The 22069-nt window shown below is 39.1% G+C and overlaps 1 protein-coding gene across 4 annotated transcripts in view; it reads right to left on the bottom strand.

The window, feature by feature from the left end:
* DYM (dymeclin) overlaps positions 1-22069 on the bottom strand; it is a 209141-nt gene that overhangs the window by 184978 nt on the left and 2094 nt on the right. For all 4 annotated transcript variants that reach the window (XM_036403343.1, XM_036403344.1, XM_036403345.1 and 1 more), the window contains exons 2-5: positions 14457-14634; positions 4613-4665; positions 3843-3936; positions 2437-2573 (exon numbers count right to left, since the gene is read on the bottom strand). In XM_036403343.1, the coding sequence (XP_036259236.1) occupies positions 2437-2573; positions 3843-3936; positions 4613-4665; positions 14457-14596 (424 nt within the window). In that variant the 5' untranslated portion in view covers positions 14597-14634. The remainder of the gene's footprint in view (positions 1-2436; positions 2574-3842; positions 3937-4612; positions 4666-14456; positions 14635-22069) is intronic.

The raw sequence follows: 22069 nt of genomic DNA, 5'->3' as shown, positions 1-22069 counted from the left end.
CCTGAAAGGAACAATAACCTTTTCTCAGAAGGCTAAGAGACTGAACAAAGCATATGAAAATGGACCACGGGGTAGAGAGGTTGTTTGTGTTGTTGGGTGATCGCACTGTTCTTTACAATGACTACTGACCAGGCAGTAAGGAAATACAGAAACTTCAAAATTCAGACATGGTATTAAAACTTCTTTTAATTTGGATATTTTATTTACATCAAACAGTTCATATAACAATGTCTTTCATAAGGCTTTGTTCTATCCTCACAATTGAAGAATTATAAATAATGCCAAGCTCTGGTAAATGAAAAAATAGTATGGATGACTAAGAACTTAATTTTTAAAAAGCCTGTTCACCAAAGACAGTAAAATTTCCATAAAAGTGCTAATAAATGTATGTAAAATTAGGAGCAATATAGGAACAATAATATTCTAATAATAGATTAATAATTTTATAATAAAAATATATAACAATAACAGGAATATTCTATTTTCCAAAAAGTAGACATCAAAAATTCAAGAAAGCAACACTTAATTATAAAAATACAAACAACAAACCACTTCATTTTCTTCTGCTTACTTTTAACAGGCCCTAGCACAACAACAGTTCATTACAATTCCTTCATGATACTTCATCTTCCTATAGCTGAGGCTAAGCCTTATTACCACCTTCTGTAGATATTTAAAAGTAAGATTTTTAGGACTCAAACCCAATGGCTATGTAACTTCAGCATGTTATGAACCTCAACACCCTGAGGAAGTTCACAGGAACCATCTCCAATTGGAAACCCAAAGAGGAGCCAAGGAGCAGCTCATTTCCTGCCTCACCAGCAGACCACACACAATTACTTTCCTAATCAACAACATCCCATGAACAATCTGCTCAGAGGTAATTGCTAAGTACATTTGCCATCAATATGCACAGAATTATTGCTAATAAATGTCACCGTGAATTACAGACAAGTGCTACTAGACATGGTATAAGCATGGGTCTACCCTGGTGACAAGAATCACTTTCCATACCACACTGCAAGGAACTCCCAGTGCAAGGAATAAAGATCACAGGGGTTCCAGCTGACAAAACTCTCAGCTTTTCCACCCATTCCACTGTGGCATGCTGCACGCTGAAGCAAGAGGTGAGCCATTTCTTTAATCCAGGAATAAACCCACAGGCAGTCTGCAGAGATAGCTTATACACAAGCAGATACTCCTTTCCAGTGCATCAGTGAGCTGACTTCCCTCCTAGAGATCACTCATCACAGTTTAAATACATTAAACCATTTCAACATGTAGCACTTAATCCTTTGGCACCACAGTTCTGATTTCCCCAGAGCACTGGCAGGAGCCAAGGAGTTAAACAGATTTTAATGAACAGTTTTCACTGCTGGATGAGCAAGCAGCAACTCGGTGCTCTCAACACGTGTCCTCCTTGCAGGAAATCCACAGTCAGACACTCTTGGTTGCTCTCACACCATCCACTCACTCTGCTCCAGCATTCTGAGACTTTTTGGGCTTCATGCAACATGCAATTAAACACTGAACAGTACTTTGACTTGGACTTGGCAGTTGCTGGGTTGACTTGATGATTTTAGCAGGCTTTTCCAGCCAAAATGATTCCATGATTTACCACAAAGCAAAAGAAATCAAGGCTCCCATGGCAGCATTATCCATCATGCACTTCATGAGAGCATCTTGATACAGGGCTACACCAAGATTTGTGGCAGACAGTGCAACTGATTTTGAATGCATTTCTATTATTCTTGTTCAAAGACAACAGCTTCTTCCTTAAGCTTCTCTTCTGCCACCTTCCATCTTGCATAATACACACGCCATTTCTTGGACATCAGCCCATCTTAGTAATTCTGCCTAAATTCTGTATAAGCTATTGTCCCCAAACTAAATTTTAGCAGGTGCTCTCTCAAGGGGTCAATTACAACCATAGGACTGTTACTTTCCTTCACTAGATCTCTAAAAATAGCACTAATTCCACTCTGTGGCTGCTGTTTGTTTATAAAAAATATGTGAAAAGATGCATTAAATTGCAATATCAATGTTCCAATGTTCATTCATTGCCACCTTCACCTCAATTCCTCTGAAGAGGACCATTATCACCTTTCAAACTGTTTGAAAATCACTAAAGCTCAGGCTGATCTACAGCACCACAACTCAACAACTGTTCAAAAAAAGCCAGATTAAGCTAAATCAAACTCTCTAGTACTTAATTTCTGGTTTTAAAGCAGAAAAAGTTTGGGATTCTGAGTCTAAAAAACATAGAATCATAAAGGTATTTAGACCTAAAGCACCTGAGGGAAAAGACCCTTAAGTACAACCATTAATGTAACTCACTAGTCCAGCACTAAACCATGTCCCTATGTGCCACATCTACAAACATCAGGACATTTAAGTTTCTCATGGGATGTTTCACTTGCACTTGTGTGTACCCACCATATGAGCTTGGTCCTGCTTTCTCTTCATAAGTAAAATGAAGTTGCAGCTCCTCTTCTGACATTCGACTGATGAATACTTTCAGCAAACAGCAAATAATGAACAGTGCATTGTGAGCCTGCCAGATAAAGAGGTGGCTAGAAAAGAACAAACAAGAATCAGTAACACTCCACCAGCAAACATGCATCAAAAGCCACAAGAAAATAAATGTCCAAGTAGACAAAGTTCTACAGCTGAAGCAAGGAAAAGTGTTTAAGCAGGGAGTCTGTAGTTGATGTTAGAGAAAATACAATGGGAATATATTCAAAAGTAGTTCAGAAAATACAACCTTATCCCTAACTACATTTGTGCCATTAAAAACACCACAGTAGACAGAACTCTTTGAGAAACTCACCAAACAGTTCAGCAAATTTCTAGAGGTCTCTAGACACTATGGATTCAAAGCACACAGACATTTGAAAACTTCCAGCAGGTTCAGACCTGAAAGTTTCCTGGCTCCCTGAACCTTAGCCCTTTTCCCAGGTGAACAGCTTTCAGGTGACAGGAGGCATTTATGGACTTCATGAGCACCACACAGCACAATTTTCTTATGGAATACACACAAATATTTTCCAAGCTTTCTGAATGAAAGGGAAATACAGCTGCCTAAAAATTTTTTGAGCCCCAGTAGGCCCTGCTGGGGATCCCATGCAGCAGCACAGAGTCAATTATTGCCAAAAGCTGTACTTTCAATGTATTTTAGGATTAAAACAGCAACAGCTATCTGGGCACAAGTAACTTCTTACTTTAGATGCAAGCAAAAAACTTGATGGGAGTCATGGGAGCAAGGAGTAATTCCAGCCCCAGATCTGATGAAAATGGGACATTTATCCGTGGGTGTGAGAGAACAACTACAGAAAGCCTCCTGCAAAAGAAAGCCCACAGTGCTGCACAAGTGACCTATTGGGAGTTCTCTCCTACTGCTGAAAGGGGCAAACAAAATCAACAGCAGCTGCATGACATAACTTGAAAGCAGTATTTTGGTATTTACATATTCATAGATATAGATATTTAAAATATTTCCAAGATAGAATATTGGCTCATACATTAAGTTCAGCTTAAAAGTTCAGATAATTTTTAAAGATCTCTAAGGCAGTAGTACCCATACCTTACACTATTCATATAAAAATGTGTTCATCTAACATACAAGTATGTATTTTTGCCCAGTAATCTACTTACCTATTACACTTAATTTCTGTGTTTAGAGAAGTACTAGACACTTGTTCTGTTTCAAACAGCAGTTTAAGAGAATTCTAAGGTTTGGTCTGTGAATGTGTTAATTAGCAGTGTAGAAAAATTCAAGAGCTAGCAACAAAAGGAACACCTAAAAATTAAATGGCACACACAGCTTTTTTCTGAGAACTTACTTCTGGCATTCTGCTGAAATTTTTAACTCTTTGGTTCTAGAAAGAAAGACTTTAATCAATGATCCAAGGTTTCCTGTTCGAGGATTCTTCTCAACTAGGTGAGGAAAAAAAAATGTTAAAATTACAACGTAAGCATAAACTGACACATATAGTTGTGTCTAGTTCAAATAACATTTAGAAAAAAAAAATCAAAAGCAAGGTCTCAAATATTTCTAAATAAAGCACAGTATGTCTTGGTTTCTGTACAGGCATTCTTCTTTTAAGATTCTCTAGTACATCGTTTACTAGTCTAAAATTGTTCTCTAAATACCATTAATCCTAGATTTAAAATATCCCAAACATGGGATACTCATACTCAAACTGTTCCTTTCCCATACCTGTCTGCAGCACAACTGCCTCCCATCAGAAAACTGGACAGGTCTTCACAACTACCTTCCACTTTCTCACAACACCACTGATCACATTTATATCACCCCTTCCTCTCATCTTCTAATTCCTTCCCCTTACTGATCAGCTTAAAGGGCAAAGGGAAGAAGACATAGCAGAGATGGAAATATTTGTTTTAAACCTTGCAGTCATATCAAGTTCTGTAAAAGAATTAACAACGAAAGTAAAGGTTTGGGGTACACAAAAACACACTCTTTACACTGCTTTAATTTTAGTAGGGCAACATATACAAATAGAATGATAAAGGCATGAATGTGCACAGGGATGCTGTTTCCCAATTTTTCTGGTAAAGTACATGGAAAAAAGATGGTGGAACATCTCACCTAAAGACTTGCAGACAGAGATTGTGGCTTCTTCCAAGAGCTTTAAATCAGCACTAGGTAAGAGGAAAAGAAAACAAAACTGGTTACACAAGCAATTGGGTTCCTTTACTTGAAGTGAAAATTCATTACAAAACAGTAATAAAATCTTTCTATGAAGCACTTAATTTTAGCCATCCATTAGCTTGTTGAGGTCAGTTTGTCCAACCTCCCTGCTCAAGCAGGATCTCTTAGAGCCAGCAGCCCCTGACTGTGTCCAGGTGGCTTTTGAGTATCCCCACAAACTCTCTGAGCAACTCATTCCAATGCTCTGTCATCCCAACATCAGGCAATGCAATATTCTTTTGAAGCACAGCAACTATAAAAAAGGAAACTAATATTCAAAAGTGAAATGTCTATCAGAGTGAAATTATGTCAGTGTTTTCTCCCAGGGAACAAGGGACAGGAGGAGAGAAAATGTCCTCAAGCTGTGCAAAGGGAGATTTAGGTTGGATATTGGGGAAAATCCCTCCATGGAAAGGGCTGTCCAGCCCTGGCACAGCTGCCCAGGGCAGTGGTGGAATTCCTATCTCTGGAGGGGTTTAAAAGCTGTGCAGTTGTGCCACCTGGGGATAGGAGTCAGTGGTGGCCATGGCAGTGCTGGGGAATGGTTGGACCCCACGGTCTTTGTGAGCTTTTCCAACCTAAACGATTCTGTGATTCCATGTGCGTTTTATTACTGCTAGTTTTGCAGCTTCAGTGCTGCCATGCTCAGTTTGGTGTTACCAAAAATACAAACAGAACAGCAGCCTACAGAAAGAACTTGAACATTTTTACAAGAAATTTCACATGAAATGACGCACTTTTAAAAACATGAATAAAAGAAACCTCAATCTGACATTTAACCTCAAGCTAACCAGCTCTTTCCTTTTAACCAATGTTATTATACTAGCACAACAATCACATCAGATGCAGCAAATTGTTCCTAACTTCATTAATTGCCTCGTGATACGCCTCAGAAAAACATTATCTGAAAAGAACAATAAAGCACTAAAGCAAAACCTGACAGCAACCACTGAAACCACATCAGCTGCATCAGCCACGTACTTCTGACCTACCAGTGCAGGGCAACTGATCTTCAAAAGCATCCTTAACAGATGGGAAAACAAGACAAACCATCAGATACTGTGCTCAATGTCACACTGAGCAATATGAATATTAATAACTAAAGGACACCCTGTTCCACCACTCTGATCATTACAATTTTTTCCTTCTATCTTGTCTGAATCCACCCTCTTCTAGTTTAAAAGATCACCTCTTGTCATATCATGAACATATGAACATATCATATCTACTGCTCAGTGTTTTGAAGAGATGGTAGAGCCTCTACACAGACTGAACATATAGCCTGACCTTCAGGGACTTCTGAAGTTCAAAAAATTAAAGGATGCTCAAAAAATTTAGTTCAACGCTTGCAATCATAACACAATCCTTTTTAAATTTACATGGTAATCCAGTTTACAGCACTGTTGCATCAACCTGAGATTATCAGTGGTGCTGTGTGGGAAGCTGCTTAACAAGCTCCAGTGCTGAAAACCCTGTGGAGCCATGCTCTTGGAAGCTGTGGAGTTTGAGCTGTTCCCCAACTCATGAGGACTAGAAGATACTGCAAAAAGAGCAGTCAAAAAAATTATTTCAAAACCCTTCAACAGGAAATTATTCAAGAGAGAGACATCAAATTAAGTTTTAAGATGCCTGCAAATTTTATTGTATATCAGACTAATTTACTGTGCAGTGAGCTGACAGCTGAGACAGCTCTTCACCTACAGCTGAATACCCTAAGACAACATTAGATTACGCAGATTGGCTTGTCCTGATATCAATTACCAGCATTCATTGTTCTCTTACAAACTGCTTTGAAACACAAGATTCAGAAAGAACAAACTTACACTTTGATATATACTTTAAAAACATTAGGCTTGGTCTCAAAGGTGGTCTCTTGTTCCAGCACTACAAACATGCAGAGTAATTAAAAACAAATGGTATTGAGCAAGAACCACCAGCACGCCACCAGCAACTACGGACAACACAGTTTTCTAGGTCTATGTGACCTTACACTTTTTAAAAAACAAAAACTTCTAAATTTGCCCAGCTGGCTGCTTGTCATCAGGATTTATTCCTTCCCAAGCCCTGGCAGGCAGGGAGGGTGAATATTACAATGGACAACAACTCAGTAGAGAGTTTTAGGTACTGAAAACTCATAATGTAACAGAACATGACCCCTCCCACTTTCCAAAGATCCTGGGGACACAGTCAGAGTGGTAATTGCTCCAGGATTTAAACCCTAAATGCAGACATTCAGCTTTTGAATTATGGTTCATTTTCTCCCTAATTTGTAAGGTTAGGTTTCAAAGTACAGCATTCTTACAGATTTTTTTTTCTTCTCTTTTGAGTTATTAAAACCCACACAGAGTCCTCAAAAAAATTCCACAGAGTTGTTTGGTTTCTACAAGTTGCCAGGATCAAAAACAGTGGCAAAGCAAGCAAGGCTTTCAGATCTTCAGCAAAGCTTTTAACACTCCAGTAATTCTTTTTCATACTAAAATGAAGTTTAACGCTTAAAAATTAACTACAGCCCACTGCCTCTTGTTCATACAACAAGAACACAAAAGTGAATTTTGCCACACTCAAGATGAGGCAACAACTACTGTAAAATTTCAGTTCACTTAAACGAAACACCTAGTGAGGGGGAATTACAGCAGAAATACCCCCCAATAGACAGACACCACTGAAATGCATCCCCAGGGATGGACTCATGGAGACAGTATTGTGGAGGGGTACAAAAAAATAGCAGCTCATTCCTAAGTACCATGGGCCACACTTAGCATTGACTTTCTCTCCTTTGATTGGGCAGGAAAGAGAAGTGAGAGACATGGAAAAAAGCTGTCTGGGTATTTTCTTGTGCAGTGAAGAGACAGAAGGTAATTACATTAAGATTTGGGCAGAAGATGCCAGAGCTAAGATTCACAAGGTGGGACAAAAGAAACAGTTCAACCAACTGTGGTACCAACTTTTCTCTACAGTCCCTGTGGAAATAATATCTGGTTAATGAATGAATGTAAAAATGGAAACTCAACACTGAAACATCTGTCCTTTCATTAAGCCACAGAGAACACTGCTAATAAGTACTTATTTGTATTTCAGCCCTAACAAGAGCAAGGACTGATAAAGTGAAGCTTCACTGCACTGATCACATAAAAGTTCCAATTCCCTCTGAATTGAAACTCTCACCGGAGGAATACGGACTGCCCTGTTGTCAAATACCTGTCAAATACATGTCTGGAGCACAAGTCTGATGAGGAGCAGCTGAGGGAGCTGGGCAGGGGCTGAGCCTGGAGCAAAGGAGGCTCAGGGGGGCCCTTGTGGCTCTGCACAGCTCCTGACAGGAGGGGACAGCCGGGGGGGTCGGGCTGTGCTCCAGGGAACAGGGACAGGAGCAGAGGGAACGGCCTCAGGCTGGGCCAGGGCAGCTCAGGGTGGATATTGGGGAAAATTCCTCCATGGAAAGGAGTGTCCAGCTCTGGCACAGCTGCCCTGGGCAGTGGTGGAGTTGCCATCATGGGAGGGATTTAAAAGCGATGTGGATGTAGCATTTGGTGACATGGGTTAGAACACATAAAAGTAAAGGACAGATTTGTTAAGGATGGAGTGTAAAATATTCCCTGCTCTATGACAAACATTTGGTATATTCACAATGTGAAACAGATTATCTATTGGTAGTAACAGACAGGCAGTGAGTATGAAAAGTCAACTCTGCCTGCTGCTTGATAGTCCTGCTGAGCATCAGCAAGAAACCCAGGCACTCCAGTAACATCCAGGAAGCTCTGCCCTGGACAAGACACCTCTTATGGAAACTAGTCACATGCATAGGGAACAAACTCTGAGGGAGGTAGGGCCCTTGCACAGGTTGCCCAAAAGAGCTGTGGCTGCCCTATCTCTGCAAGTGTCCAAGGCCAGGTTGGACAAGGCCTGGAGCAACCTGGGACAGTGGAAGCTGTCCCTGCCCATGGCAGGGGTGTGGAATGGGATGATTTTCAAGATCCTTTCCAACTCAAACTGTTCTGGGCTTCTGTGACACCAACTTCAAGCCACGGGCCTTTAACAGCAGGATCACAGTGACCTAGGTGAGTTTGCACATGTACTTCAACTGGCACAACCTGCACTGAACAACCTCGCTTCCACAGAGCAGTACATATTTACACATTCACCAGTTCCACGGTTTTCCAAGAAATGAACAAAAGGTACCACCTGATGCGGGGATTCAAACAGGCTGTGAACACAGGGGGCAAACAGAATAGATTCAAATCAGAATATTCTTAACTATACCGACTTTACTGGCTCACTTGGATACAAGCAAATTTGTGAGGTGCACGGTTGCTTCCCACACATTCTAGGAAAAAATTCCAGGCTTCACAGGAGTTCCTCCCTCATGCTGTGATCTGATGGCCAGCATTTTCAAAGTACTTAATAAAAGAAAAAAAAAATATTTTATTTGCTTTTCTTTTATGTAGAGTATAAGCCCACAGACTTCAGCAAAACTAAAGTTAATAATAGTGAAATTTGCTTCCTTGACAGCACAGCCATGTTTTAAGAAAATTGGTTTGTCTTTGTTTATTTTAAAGGTATCCAAACAGGAGAGGTTTTACAGTGGCAGTGATTATTTTCTGTAACATCTCAACACTATGTAATAAGAATATTTTCCATACCAATTGTCACTAAAAGCTGCTCCAGACACAGGCAGCATCTGTGTGACCACAGCTATCACACATCAGTGGTGAAAATAAAGAGTAATCAAGGATAATCATTATTTCTTTGGGATTTAATCACTTTGTGTTTGCAATCACTCATCACAGTGCAGAGTTTCTCCATCAGGAAGTTAGTTTTCTGTAAGAAAACCTCTTTTCAGTAGAGATGGGAAGGAATGGCAAATTGAGCAGTCAATTAATCAATAAAATTTCATCATTTTCAAAGACTCTGTATTTTTATTTCTGGCTTCTTACAACCAAAAAGCAGGATCCTGCAGTCAGCAGGATGTTTTTGTAAAAATATTACTTCAAAAAGAAAAGGAAGGGAAAAAAAGAAAAAGGAAAAACCCCCAAAACAGTGGCATTATAAATAGGATTATTTTTAAATGGTTGAATTCAGCTGTCTTACTTTAAATTCACTAACAATCAGTCTTCAGCAAAACCATAATTATTAAGACAGTGAAGGTTGTTTCCTGGCAGCAGCCAACTTTGAAGAATGTGGTTTTATCAGCTTTTCTTTTAACAGCACCACAATAGAAGATGCTTCAAAATTGCAGTGGTTTCTCTTAAAGTATCTCCACATAGCAAGAGAAAGCATTCTGCCTAAAAGCTGCAATTAGAAACATATTCACATCACAACACCTGCCCTTAGCATGGTAAGAAAAAGACCCAAACCAAAGCAGACAAGTACCCCTCTAAAAAAGGAGGGGGGAAAAAACAAAACAAGCAGCTTTCCTGACAGTAAGGCCTTTTTTCTTTGCCATTGAACACAACACAGAAGAACCAGCCCATTGACTAAATTCTTACTGTGGGAATGCTGATTTTAAAGGCGTAGTTGGAGGACAGACATCAAAGAGAATAAGGCAGCATATGATTTATTGTACCATTTAAAAAATGTACCATGTTAAGGAAACATAAAAGCTTCCCATCTCTATGTTTTTCCATTAAAGGCCCGTGCACATTATTCTTGAACCACCAACTCATTTATAACTCTGGGGAAGGAACAAAGCAGAACAGTAAATATTAAGCACATGATTTTCAGCAAGTTCTGCTTTAGTTAACTTTAAGTTTTCCATCAGAAAATAATTGTAACTAATACCACCACTAAGGAAGAGGCTGCATTCTTGGTAGCAAATCACAGAAAATCCAGACAAACACAAAGTCTGCCTAGACTGAGAGCTACCACTCCAAAGCAAATGTCATAGCTCTTAATCCTGACAGTAACTAAAAAAACTAAAAAAATCATCCAGAGAAGCTGTATTTAATTTTTGCAATAACCAACACTATTGGACTGATAGGGTAGTCACCTAAAGTATATAAGTGGAAGATTTATACAGATTTTAATTCAGGTCCCACAAGTCCATTCTGTGCAACAAATAAAAACCTATGAATGAAAAAAAAAAACAGGAATATGCAGGAGTGTGAAATTGGAGTACCAAGTACTTCCTAATGGCTGAAACCAGAAATGCCTCAGCAGACACTTCAGCAGTACCTGCTTAGCACGCATGATTTGCTTTATGGAAGATGATATCGCAATAAACCTTTTACAGTGAAAAGTGTGAGGCAACCTAAAACTAAACTGCTGGAAGCTGGTTCCTTGGACTGCTATTTATGTTTGCACCACTTATCTGCTCCCACTCCTAGGCTGTGAAAGGCCCAGTGGCTTTCTTTATGTGCCAGATACCCAGGCTGGCTCTGGCTGTTACTACTCACTCATGACAGGGGAGTCACAGGCAGCGAGCAGGGATTCACCATCAGCTCATTTCTGATTACTTACAGCTGATAGTCTCTCTCAATACTTGCCTAATTATTAAGAAAATCAACAGTATGAGAGGAAGAACAAGCAGCCCAGAAAGGCAGTACATTAGACTCCTCAGAGCAAGCTCTGCTTTGACCACACTCTCCTGTTCATTTTTGGATGGCAAAGCAGGTTTAAGCAATCCCACTTTTTACCTCAATAGGCTGCTGTGCCCCAAAAAATCAATCCCTCATCCTGCCAGAACTGTTTTGTGGTGCCAAGCTATGAATCATTGTAGGGAATTATCTTGGCTGAAAAAATAAACACTTCTGCTATGTTTTCCAGATAGATTAGCTCCTAATTAAACTTACAGAAGAACAATATAAACACTGGAAGAGATAGTAAAAGGGCAAGAGCATCTTGCATCAATGCTGACAGAGATACAGCAACTTTGCAGTCAGCAGCACTGGTATTTGGCACACTTTCCCATACAGAAACAAACTATTCCATATAGAAAACTACCTTGAGTTCTTCACAGAAACAGACCAAAAAGTCAACAGGACTGAAAAAATAAAACCCAGGAAAGAAAGGCATGGCTGAGGAAATGAGCAATGCTAAACTATTTCACATGGAACCAGAAAAAGAGAAATTAACACATTCAGTCAGGTAGAGGTCAAAAAAAAAAAACAACCAAAAAAGAGAACCATGAAGATGAGACATGGATAAAAGGAGGAAGAGATCAACCAAACTGAAAGGGAAAGAGAGAAAAGCAAACAAGGACAAATAAAGAAATACAAAGTGCCAAGACACACAAAGCATAAGAAAATGAAGACAGCAGAGCGCAGAAAGTGGTGCTATTTTAAGATCTGGTATCATGTCTTCATGTTTCTTGAGGTAACAAAACAGTCACTCTCCATATCTCAAGCCAAATCACAAAGACTACTGTTCCACAAAAGATCCAGCCCTGTTTGACACTTGGGATCTACCACACCTGGACTAACTTGGAACAGCTTCTGTAAAGCAAAGCACTAGTCACAAGTTCCTAACTAGAAAAAGCATACATGGAAAAGTGTTAAAAACCCCACAAACTTTCTTACACACACTGATTCAGATTTCCTTTGGAATCCTTCTTTGCAGATACTGTTTCCTTGCTATGGCAAATGCCTCTTGACAACAAGGGGAATTTGTTGGGCATCTGTTGCTGAAAGGAGTAAATCTACCCCAGCCCCACCATTTCCCCACCTTGCTGGTTTTTGCTTGGATAATTTGGGTTTGGCTGATTGCTTTTCCTACCAACATGAACTTGTCTACCACATTCTCTTCTAATGATTTTCTCTGCCTCCTCCCCTATGGTACTGACATATGTAGAACAGAATTACATCCAAAGCAGCACCCAGAGAAGACAGCCCTCTTCTCCCTGGGGATCGCATCAGTCCCATCTTTGCAAAAACTTCAGGAAACAGATCTTTTACTCTGAAGTATCACCAACTGCCTCCAGAAAAAAAAAACAACACAAAACGCTTTAACTGCTCTAAATAATACTTGCAAACAGTCACTAGTTTTGCAACAAACCAGAAAAAGTGAATTTAAAAAGAGAAGAAAACTGTAAAACTCTGTCCTGTATGATAGGTGAAAACTGGCTCCTTTCCACAAATCAAAAACAAGCATCTTGCTCCTGACACTTAAGCCTCATTAAAAAAAGAGTTAACTTGGTAATTTGGAAGATTTCAATCTCAGAAATTGACATTGACCTCTATTGTTCCATTCCTGCAGGCAAGGTTATCTGATATAGACAAATGCTGAGGGTGCTGTGCAGCCAACATAGCCCAATTTCACTTGCCAATGGTTGTCTCAGTTAGATGCAACTAAACGAGAAATTTCTGTTTCCTTCCAATACTAAGCTGCAGAAAAGATGTCTCTAAAAATATTTCTTCTCTAGCTCCCAGGCAAGAGCACCATCTGGTGTTCAGCTAATTAAAGCTTTCAACCTGCATTTGGATCATTTTATTTGACTTCTTGTCTTTTTAATTATGTTTCTTGCTTGTGGTTTTTTTGTTTGGTTACATTTTTACTTTGCTGATTTGAGGGGTTTTTTTAGCAAATTTTCTCTACACTGGATCTGAATGTCATGAAACAGACACAAAAAAGCTGCAAAACAAGCTAAGAAAAACTCCTTAACTTGCATGGGGGAACGAAGAAAAATAGAACAACCAAAAGAAATTGGTGGGGTTTTATATGCAATTATTATTTATCCAAACAACAGAGTATTATATAAGTTTTTACTGTCAATCTTATTAGTCATGGGTAGGCTGTAAATAAATCTTGTCTTGAGGGATCTTAGAGGAAACACAACTGCTTGTTTCCACACTCCCAATTCCATACTGCCCTTTACCAGCTTTACAGCCCTCCACAACACTGTCCCTTCTTCCAAACCTCTGACTATTCTCTCCAGGCAGAAGCCAAAATACTTCCTCCTCCTCCTCCTCACTCTTTACAAAAATAGCACCTAGTAAATGCTTCCCAGTTATTTACCTTAACCATTTTCCATTCCAGTTGCCTGAACTTTCACTTGCAGAGAAGCACCAGTTTTATGCTGAAAACTGTAAAAATAATTTAAGTAACACCTGAAGATATTAATATCAGATTGTTCTTGTAAAACTGATAATCTACACACAGGCCAAGGAATTTAGCAATGGAGTTGGGCTAATAGAAGTTACAAGAACTTAAATTCTCTACTTCTGGAGATGTGCTATGGATCCTCTAAAAAATACTGATTTTATTTATACCTACACCACTTTCTGGAATGAAAAGGCCTTCAAAGCTTTTAGGTATTTAGAAAATATTTTTATGGAGAATACACACCAAATTTCTTTTTAAGATGCAAAGAAGGTGAAAAAAAGCCATACAGACTAAGCAACTCAAAAGCTGACCTACAATTAAATCATGCAAGAAGTACAATTCACTCTAAATTGAGAGGAAACATCAAATGTTGGAATCTCCAGTCAACCCAAAGGCTATACCAAAGGAAAAGAAAGCTTCCTAAAACAACAAGGAAAAAAGGCTCCCCCAACACTACAGACCCTATTTCTGATCTTTACCAGGAGAATGAGTAGCAATTACTGCTATTATGAAGAAGAACGAAACCCACAGGAATGGAAGAGGTGGTGGAAAACGCTTCCAAACTTAGAGACAACAGCCTATTTTACACAGGCATTTATTCCTCTGCTACCTAAAACAGGAATAATTAACATAACCACTCATTTGCTTTCAGACTGGTCACTTCTATAAACATATTATCAAAGCCAGCTCTCCAACACCCTCTTACCTGTTTGTTGGAGTGGTGAAGCTAAAAGACAGAAGCTGATTCCAGAACGGGTCATTCTCAGAGATGGGCTCTGATCCTGACAGTTTCTGTAAGTACTCATTTTCTGGAAGCTCACTGATGCTGCTGCTATTCGCTCCCATCTTCTTTATTTGGCAAAGGTTTTTCTAAATTTTCATTTCTTTGAGGAAAAAAAAAAGAAGAAAGAAATATTTTACGTCTTTTGCACAAATAAGGAATATGCAGACCCTGAGTTAGCCACCAGTAAAGCTTTAGATCACCTCCTTGAAAAATTACTGAGGTTTAGGAATCAGGCACATAGGAATATATTAGAAAGATTTCCTTTCAACAGACTTTGGACTATAACATCTTTCTTCAAGAAAAATACAAGTTTTTGTGCTATTCCTTCAGTCATCATCTCATTTGTATTTTAGTAAATTATACTCAGCAAGAACACTGCTTCACAGTTATATCAGTGACAAGGCTGCTAGCAGTGGGGAAAACTACAAGAATAGAATTCACAATTTTAACGAGGGTGCCAAGCTGATATACTATTCAGAAACATGTTTTCAAACTCAGCATGCACAGACAGAAAATTACTACTTCTGTAAAGATGCAGCTAATTCTGCGTGCCACGATCTACACCTTTAAAGTTCCTGCCTTAACAGCTCTTATTATGCTGTTATCAAGTAAGCAAAGGTAGTGCTGACCATACATGAATCTCCTGACCTCTGTGAAATAACATGGTTCCTTCCAGGCAACTACTTCAATGGGAAAGAGCCATAAAATGAACACATCAGGAACACAAGTGCTTTTTGATGGAACACTGCAGAAGCTGGCACTCCAAACCCTCTTATTATGTGTTGTACTTGATCTGTGTGAGGAATGAGAAGGTTTAAAATCTTCATGCTGCTTCTCATTTTTATAAAGAATTTAATTAACTAAGAGAACCAAAACAATGCTATCAACTACGTGCCAGGTATAATCCCAAGCACTTCACATCTTTCCAGGGCATCAACTTCAATAAACTTCTACCTTTTGGGACAAAATAACTGTGACTGATTGGTTTAAAAGTTTGTATGAAAAAAGGCATCACCATCAAGATAAAAGTGTTGTGCAACATTAACTGCAACCTAAATACTCACTCCTGAGCTGGCATAAAACATAAGAACAGGCACGGCTGTATCAGAAGATGTAAACCACTACCCAGCAGCAACTTTTCCCCCCCCCCCCCCCGTTTTCTACGAAGATACAGATGCAAAGTATCAGATACAAGATATCAGATACAAGGATCACGACCATACTGATACTCTTACACTCATCAACTTTGCAGTAGCAATTACTTCCAGAAAAGATACTTCTAAGGGCAATTAATACTAATAAAGAACTGTGCAAATATGAAGAACTGACTAGAAACAAACAAAAAGCTGTAACATTAGCAGCCATCATGGAATTCATATTTGAGATTTAGAGCAACTGCAAAGTACACAAATATGTCAGAAACAACAAAGGGCCAGCACAGTCACAGAGTAGAATATAAAATATTAAAGAGATCTTTAAAATTGAGATCCTAAGAAAACAAAAAACAAAAAAAAAAAAAAAACCAGAAAAAAAAAAAACACAAAAAAAACACAAAAAAAAAAAAAACAAAAACAAAACCAAAAGGTGACTATTTTCTAAATTTTATTTGTAGGAGATTCTACAGGCAGGGACACCTTGTACTGGACCAGGTTGCTCCAAGCCCCGTCCAACCTGTCATGTTTGCAACATGTTAACTACAGCAAAAGCCGACAATGATGCTGTTGGGCCTGGACCTATATTTTGACACAAGCCCTGTCCCTTTAAATGACTTAAAGGCCCTACATCTAAACCTTTGTTTCTCGGAGAAAAAGCAAGTCTAGTCTCTGTCTGTTTCAAGCTCCCATTCTCTGCTCATGTTTTCCAGCTTACTTGCTCCAAGACAAACAACTAATGGTGAAGAGAACCAAGAGGCAGCTGGAGCTCTGCCTTCAAATGCCTCCAGCTTCACCTGGAACTCTTGAGTTCTCCATGCCAGAGCACTGACAGTGCCCAAAACCCCTCGCCTGTTCTCCTAAAATGAGTCACTGTATTCTCTATTTACAATCTACTCTTACAGCTCACTGCAGCTCCCAAAGCCCCCCACATTTAAACCACCTTCCCAGAAACATGACAGCAACTGGAACAGGTTTCAAGCTAATTCTTGAAAAGGAATCACGCTTGCTGTCCAGATTTCCTATGGCATGCCAGCAGGTTCAATACCATTAAGACAAAATCCAAAACAAAGAGGGCTTTAACAGCAAGTCTTAGCAAAATTTTATTGTCTGTTTTCAGAGTCAGTGTCAAATCACAGTGCCCAAGAACATGCCCAGTTCCACAGCCACGCTCCCAAGCAACATGACAAGCTGTGGAGCCCACTGTGAGCCCTCCAGCCCTAATGCCCAGCTGGCTCCCTCCAAACTGCAGAGAACATTTTTCATTCCACAAACCTTCCCCAAAATGACAGTAAAATAAGGCACTGGCTGATTATTTTCTCCTCTAAATGAAATAAATATCAAGCCATCCAAATATCAAAATAATCCTGCTTGCTTGAGCTTTAAATACCTGATAGTAGTTTGTAGATAAGGAGACTTGGCGAGCTTCAACTTCCACTCATTCGAGAGCCAACAAATCTTGGAGCAATCAAACAAACATACAGATTTTTTCTCTCTGTTATGGCCCAGGTGGTTTCTTTCCTCTCCTAAGTACATTACACTCACTATACCACTCTGAAGTAAAAACCTCAGCAAGTTCTACTGATCCTTCCTGTAGATGACTACACCTGCAGACACACAAAGCTAACTCTTTCCATCAGGAACTTGTGCTATCCCAAAGCTTGATGAAGCGCTCTGCAATGACTTCACGATGCAGCCTGAGCACCTTCAGCTCCTACAATCTGAACCACAGGCCCTGCTTTACATAAGCAAGACATTTCTGAGGAACTCCAGCCATCAAATGACCCAGGAAACAAGTCTCTCCTTCAGAGTTCATGAATATCCTACTGGAAAAATGACTAAAAATAATTTAAAATAGAAAAAAAAATCAACATTTAATTTCCAAGCATTTTAACAACAGTAACAGATTAACCCCAATGCTTGAACTTAGCTGATTACATGCTAGTCATGATCTCAAACGCATTTCCAATTCAGCTGCTACTAAATATCAAATTAAAGGACAGTCAAATCAAATATTTCTTTTAGAAACAGCTGCCTTTAGCTGAAAAGATCACTCACATAAAACATGTAACCACTTAAATGTCCACACTGCTTTTGATTAAGAGGCACTGCTTCTGTGCCTGCATGCTGGTTAAGACAGTAGAGGTTCAAGCTACTGGATAATATAAAAGGAACATTTCCACAGATGAGGCAGCCTCAATTTCTCTGAGCAACTTTGCAGCTTTCCAGACATATTAAGTGTTTATTACCTGCACTGCTTGGGGAACTCTTTTGGGGAAGTTTTGGTGCTGTTAAAAAGGTTGAAAAAATCCCTGAAGAAATGAGATTCTGTCTTTCTACAAGACAAAAAGCAGTTATGCAAATATTTCATTCATACTCAGAGATCACTCACTAATTTTCACATAAAGAGGTCCCAAACTGTAAGGATTTTTATTTTGCCAATTAAATTGCTAAGATTTTCCTAAGCAAAACTAATGATGCAGAAATACCTGGCAATAACAATTCATGCCAGTTAAAGAGATCTTCAGGAAAAAAAACACTTTTACAATCCTCAGACTTTAGGAATTCTTGCCATTTTAGATCAGAAAAGAGGATTGAAATAGTCTTTGTTTTTAAAGCATGTTAATGAGTCAGAATATTCCAGCTATAATTTAATGCTTAGCAATCTTCAAACAGTATCAAACCACTATTAAAAATTCACCTTCTCTGATACACCAATTAGCCACAACCAAGCAGCCTGGGAGATTTCAGAATGGAAAAAACATATCCTTCAAGACCAATTAGAAAAGCTTCCGACCGTTTTTAAGTTAATGAGTTATGCAGGAAAGACTGTTTCTGCTTACTTTACACTGATTTGTAATTTCCCCCCCTTGCTACTGCCTTTTTGCCAACAACTCCTTTCACTCCTTTCTTCAGTTCCCTTTACCCACCCCTTTTACTTTTGCATGTTGAAACTGTTCAGATACATACCAAATCCCCTACCCTCCAGAAAAAAACCCACCAAAACCACCAAAACCACAGTTTTATGAGAAGTAGCAGACAGGCAAGCTGCTTTTGTGACAAACACAAAATAAGTTCTCTTTCAGAGAACCTGGCTGACCACGACAGGGTCTATCTTTGCAGCTTGGAGACCAATACCATCTATCATAGCTTTCTAGATAATCCCGTTTCTCCTCTACTCACTATTTTTCAGACACTGCCAAGTTTGATGGCTCCTGTCAGGGATACAACCCTCTAACCTATTTCCATCTCTGCAGTAGCCCAGTACAGTAACTATTCACCAGGTACCAAAACGTCTTCCTGTAAAGCTCAGCACATCAGGACAGAAGCATTTTTTGGATGGCAGTAAGAAATGCAACAGAATTATGAAGTGGTCCCCACGATGCCTAAGAACAAGAACAATAAAATTTAAAAAAAATTTAAAAATTAAAAAAAAAAAAACAAAACAAAAAAAACAACAACATCTTAAGGTCTTTAGGCAGCTTCAACATAAATTATCTGACTTGCTCACTGTTTACTCAGCTGGATGAACAAACACAGCATCTCTTTTGGTCCTCCTGCTCTGTTCTAGTGCCTTCCCCTTCCACAGTAAGGACCTGAATCGAGCAGCAGTGCAGTGACATCAGAATGGTCCTTCTGGGTTCCACTGAAGCCTGAAGAGACCTGCACACAGCAGAAGTGACCAATCTCAACAGATTTACTGCAGGCAAAGAAGGCCCCTCACAGGGAAGGCAAGCAGCTGAAAAAACAAGTGATGATGCTATGTTTTCTGCTCCAGTTCCTCTTCCACAACATTTTCGTGGGAGTCAGTCATCAATAAAAGCCTAATTCTGAAGAGCACAATCTGCTTCCTTCATGTCCCACCTACGGTACAGTTGTTCTGCTCACAGCTGAAGAAGGGATTTTTCAAAACCTTCATGGTGAGGCAGAGTATTTCAAGCAGAAGAATTCCGATGTGAGTGAGCCCGGATGTTGTAGTGCTTCCCCAAACTGCTCAACAAGGGATGCTGTTGTCTTTGACAGCTCACACTACACAGTTTGTCACATTTTAATAAATGCTCTGAAAGGAGATGACAGAAAAATGAAAACCTAAATTCTATAAATGAGACTGAGGTGTACTGATCGTGTTTCTCAGTGCCATCTCAGAAAACGAACACATTTTCATACGCTCTATAATCTCTAAACTCCAGGTTATTGGTGATCCACTCTGCTAATATCTGATCACCAAATCTAGTAATTTTGTTAAGCAGATGCCCACTTACTAATCTCAAAATACCTTACTTCAAGTGAACTACTAGTCACCTTCACAGGTCACCTTCAAAGCCATGTCCTGAACTGGAACTACTGACTCACAGGAGGACAAAAACAAGGAGGACAACCTTGCTCAAGATGCTTTTCCCTACAGTTGTAAGAGATCAAAAATAATTTACACAAAAATGCCACTCCAACCTTTCACCTCACAACAGAAACTTCTGATACAGAGGGCTCTAAAAAATATTAAAAAGTTACGTGATAGCCTCGAACACCAATAAGCAAATACAGGCTTGTGGCAAACTAGACCCCAAAATTATTATATTTCCACCCAACATGTATTGGCCTTTCCATTAGCACATACCCTTAGTGACACAGCTAATCTAAATGAAGCTTTTTGTCCTCTATTCCCTCAGTCACCATGCTCTGGCAGGGCAGGGCAGCAGGTCAAACCTCTTGAGGAAGCTTTTGCTGAATCCTGCATGTGAAATGCCTTTCTCTTAAGGCATTTCACAAGTTCAGAGAGCTCCTGTTTAACTTTTACAGTTAAAAAAACATTTAGAGCATTTAAGGACTTCTTTGTCCAATTTACAAAAAAGGCAATTTATGCAACAAAACATATCTCTAGTCTATTAACACAAAACCCCACAAGATCAATTCGGGACTCCTCAATTTGTTCATTTTTAGTGCAGGCAATTACACACCCATGCTAAAACATGATGCTTGTGGCCAAATCTCCCTGAAGGTTCAAAAGCCTCTCTACCTATAAAATTTATCAAGAGTTAACAAAATTTAAAGCTATAAAAACCACAAAGATCACTTTTCTGTCGAAATTCCTACATAACAAGTTATGAAATAAATGTAGCACCAAGCCTACCAATCTGAGAGCAGAATGACAGCATCAGTTTCACAAAAACATTCTGTCACAGTGGGGGGGAGAGGTGGTGTGCAGGCAATTATGAAAAAATTTAATCATGAAGAAAGGTACCTCTATCCTTACTCTTACAATCCAACACCCCAAGAAAAGGTCAGCACTCAAATACAGCTAGTGTTTTTTGGAGTACATGCAGAAATAAATTCTTTAATCCAATTAGTAAACACTGTCAGAAGGGAAGAAGGCTGGGTCAGGCACACCTTGTAATTTCTGTGTAAAACACCTGTTACAAAACTATTACAGGTAAGTAACACATTTTTCAAAAGTTTCAAGAAGTGAAAATTCAAATACTATCTCCACTCTCTGCAGTGGGCAGGAATTTCTGTAAGGGTTTTATTTGCTCTCACCAGTGAGATTCCTGCTGACAGCCAGGACAGGTGTGCTGGAACTATAAAATGAGAACAACAAACTGAACTTTAAACAAGAATATCAAAGGGATATGGAACTTAAAAATAAAGACAAATCAAGAATGAGCACAACCCACACTGAGACCTGCCTTCACAGATTAGGAACAGACAGCACATCAGAACCAACATTGCTGGTTTGACATTATCTTCTCCCAGTGGCCAAAAAGGGACTTTTATTACCACAAAAACAGAAATGGTTTTCAAAAACAGTTTTACACCAACTCCCTGATAATCTATGATGGATTACAGTGTTGGAAATTTTGTTCAATATGAGAATGCTTTGATGACTTTGTCTCTTTCCTCTATTTATTAAAAAAAAAACACTCAGCACACCTACCTCAAAAATTCATTTATAGTAATTCATTGTTTCTAATTGAAATGGACAGGTGGGTTGGATATGACACAAGTCAGGCTAAATGTAGCCTGATTTAATAAGTCAAGTAGCTTCAATATGGAAAGGATGCTAAGATTACTGTTACACACAAGTATTTCCTCCCTATTTCACTATCAGACCTAAGTAACACCTGCCTAAAGGCCACAGTAATGTTGCAAAAAGATAATTCAAGCACCATTTAAGCTTCAAACAGATGCTCAGATGTTTGTTAAAAGGCCTGCATTTGTTTCAGTATTGGTATATTTTGCTATATGTAAAAGTTTATACAACTATTTTGGTATCTGTGCTCTTCCACAGTTTGGGCATTAACCCTATTTTTGCAACAGGATTATTTGTCTCTGCTTCTGAAGTTTCTCACAGCTGAAGACCTAACTACAACATAAAAAAGCATGTTATGC

The sequence above is a fragment of the Molothrus ater genome, chromosome Z (assembly GCF_012460135.2).
Source record: "Molothrus ater isolate BHLD 08-10-18 breed brown headed cowbird chromosome Z, BPBGC_Mater_1.1, whole genome shotgun sequence".
NCBI classification, from domain to species: domain Eukaryota; kingdom Metazoa; phylum Chordata; class Aves; order Passeriformes; family Icteridae; genus Molothrus; species Molothrus ater.
Note: the sequence above shows the minus strand (reverse complement) of the source record. Positions and strands in the feature narration are given on the sequence as shown.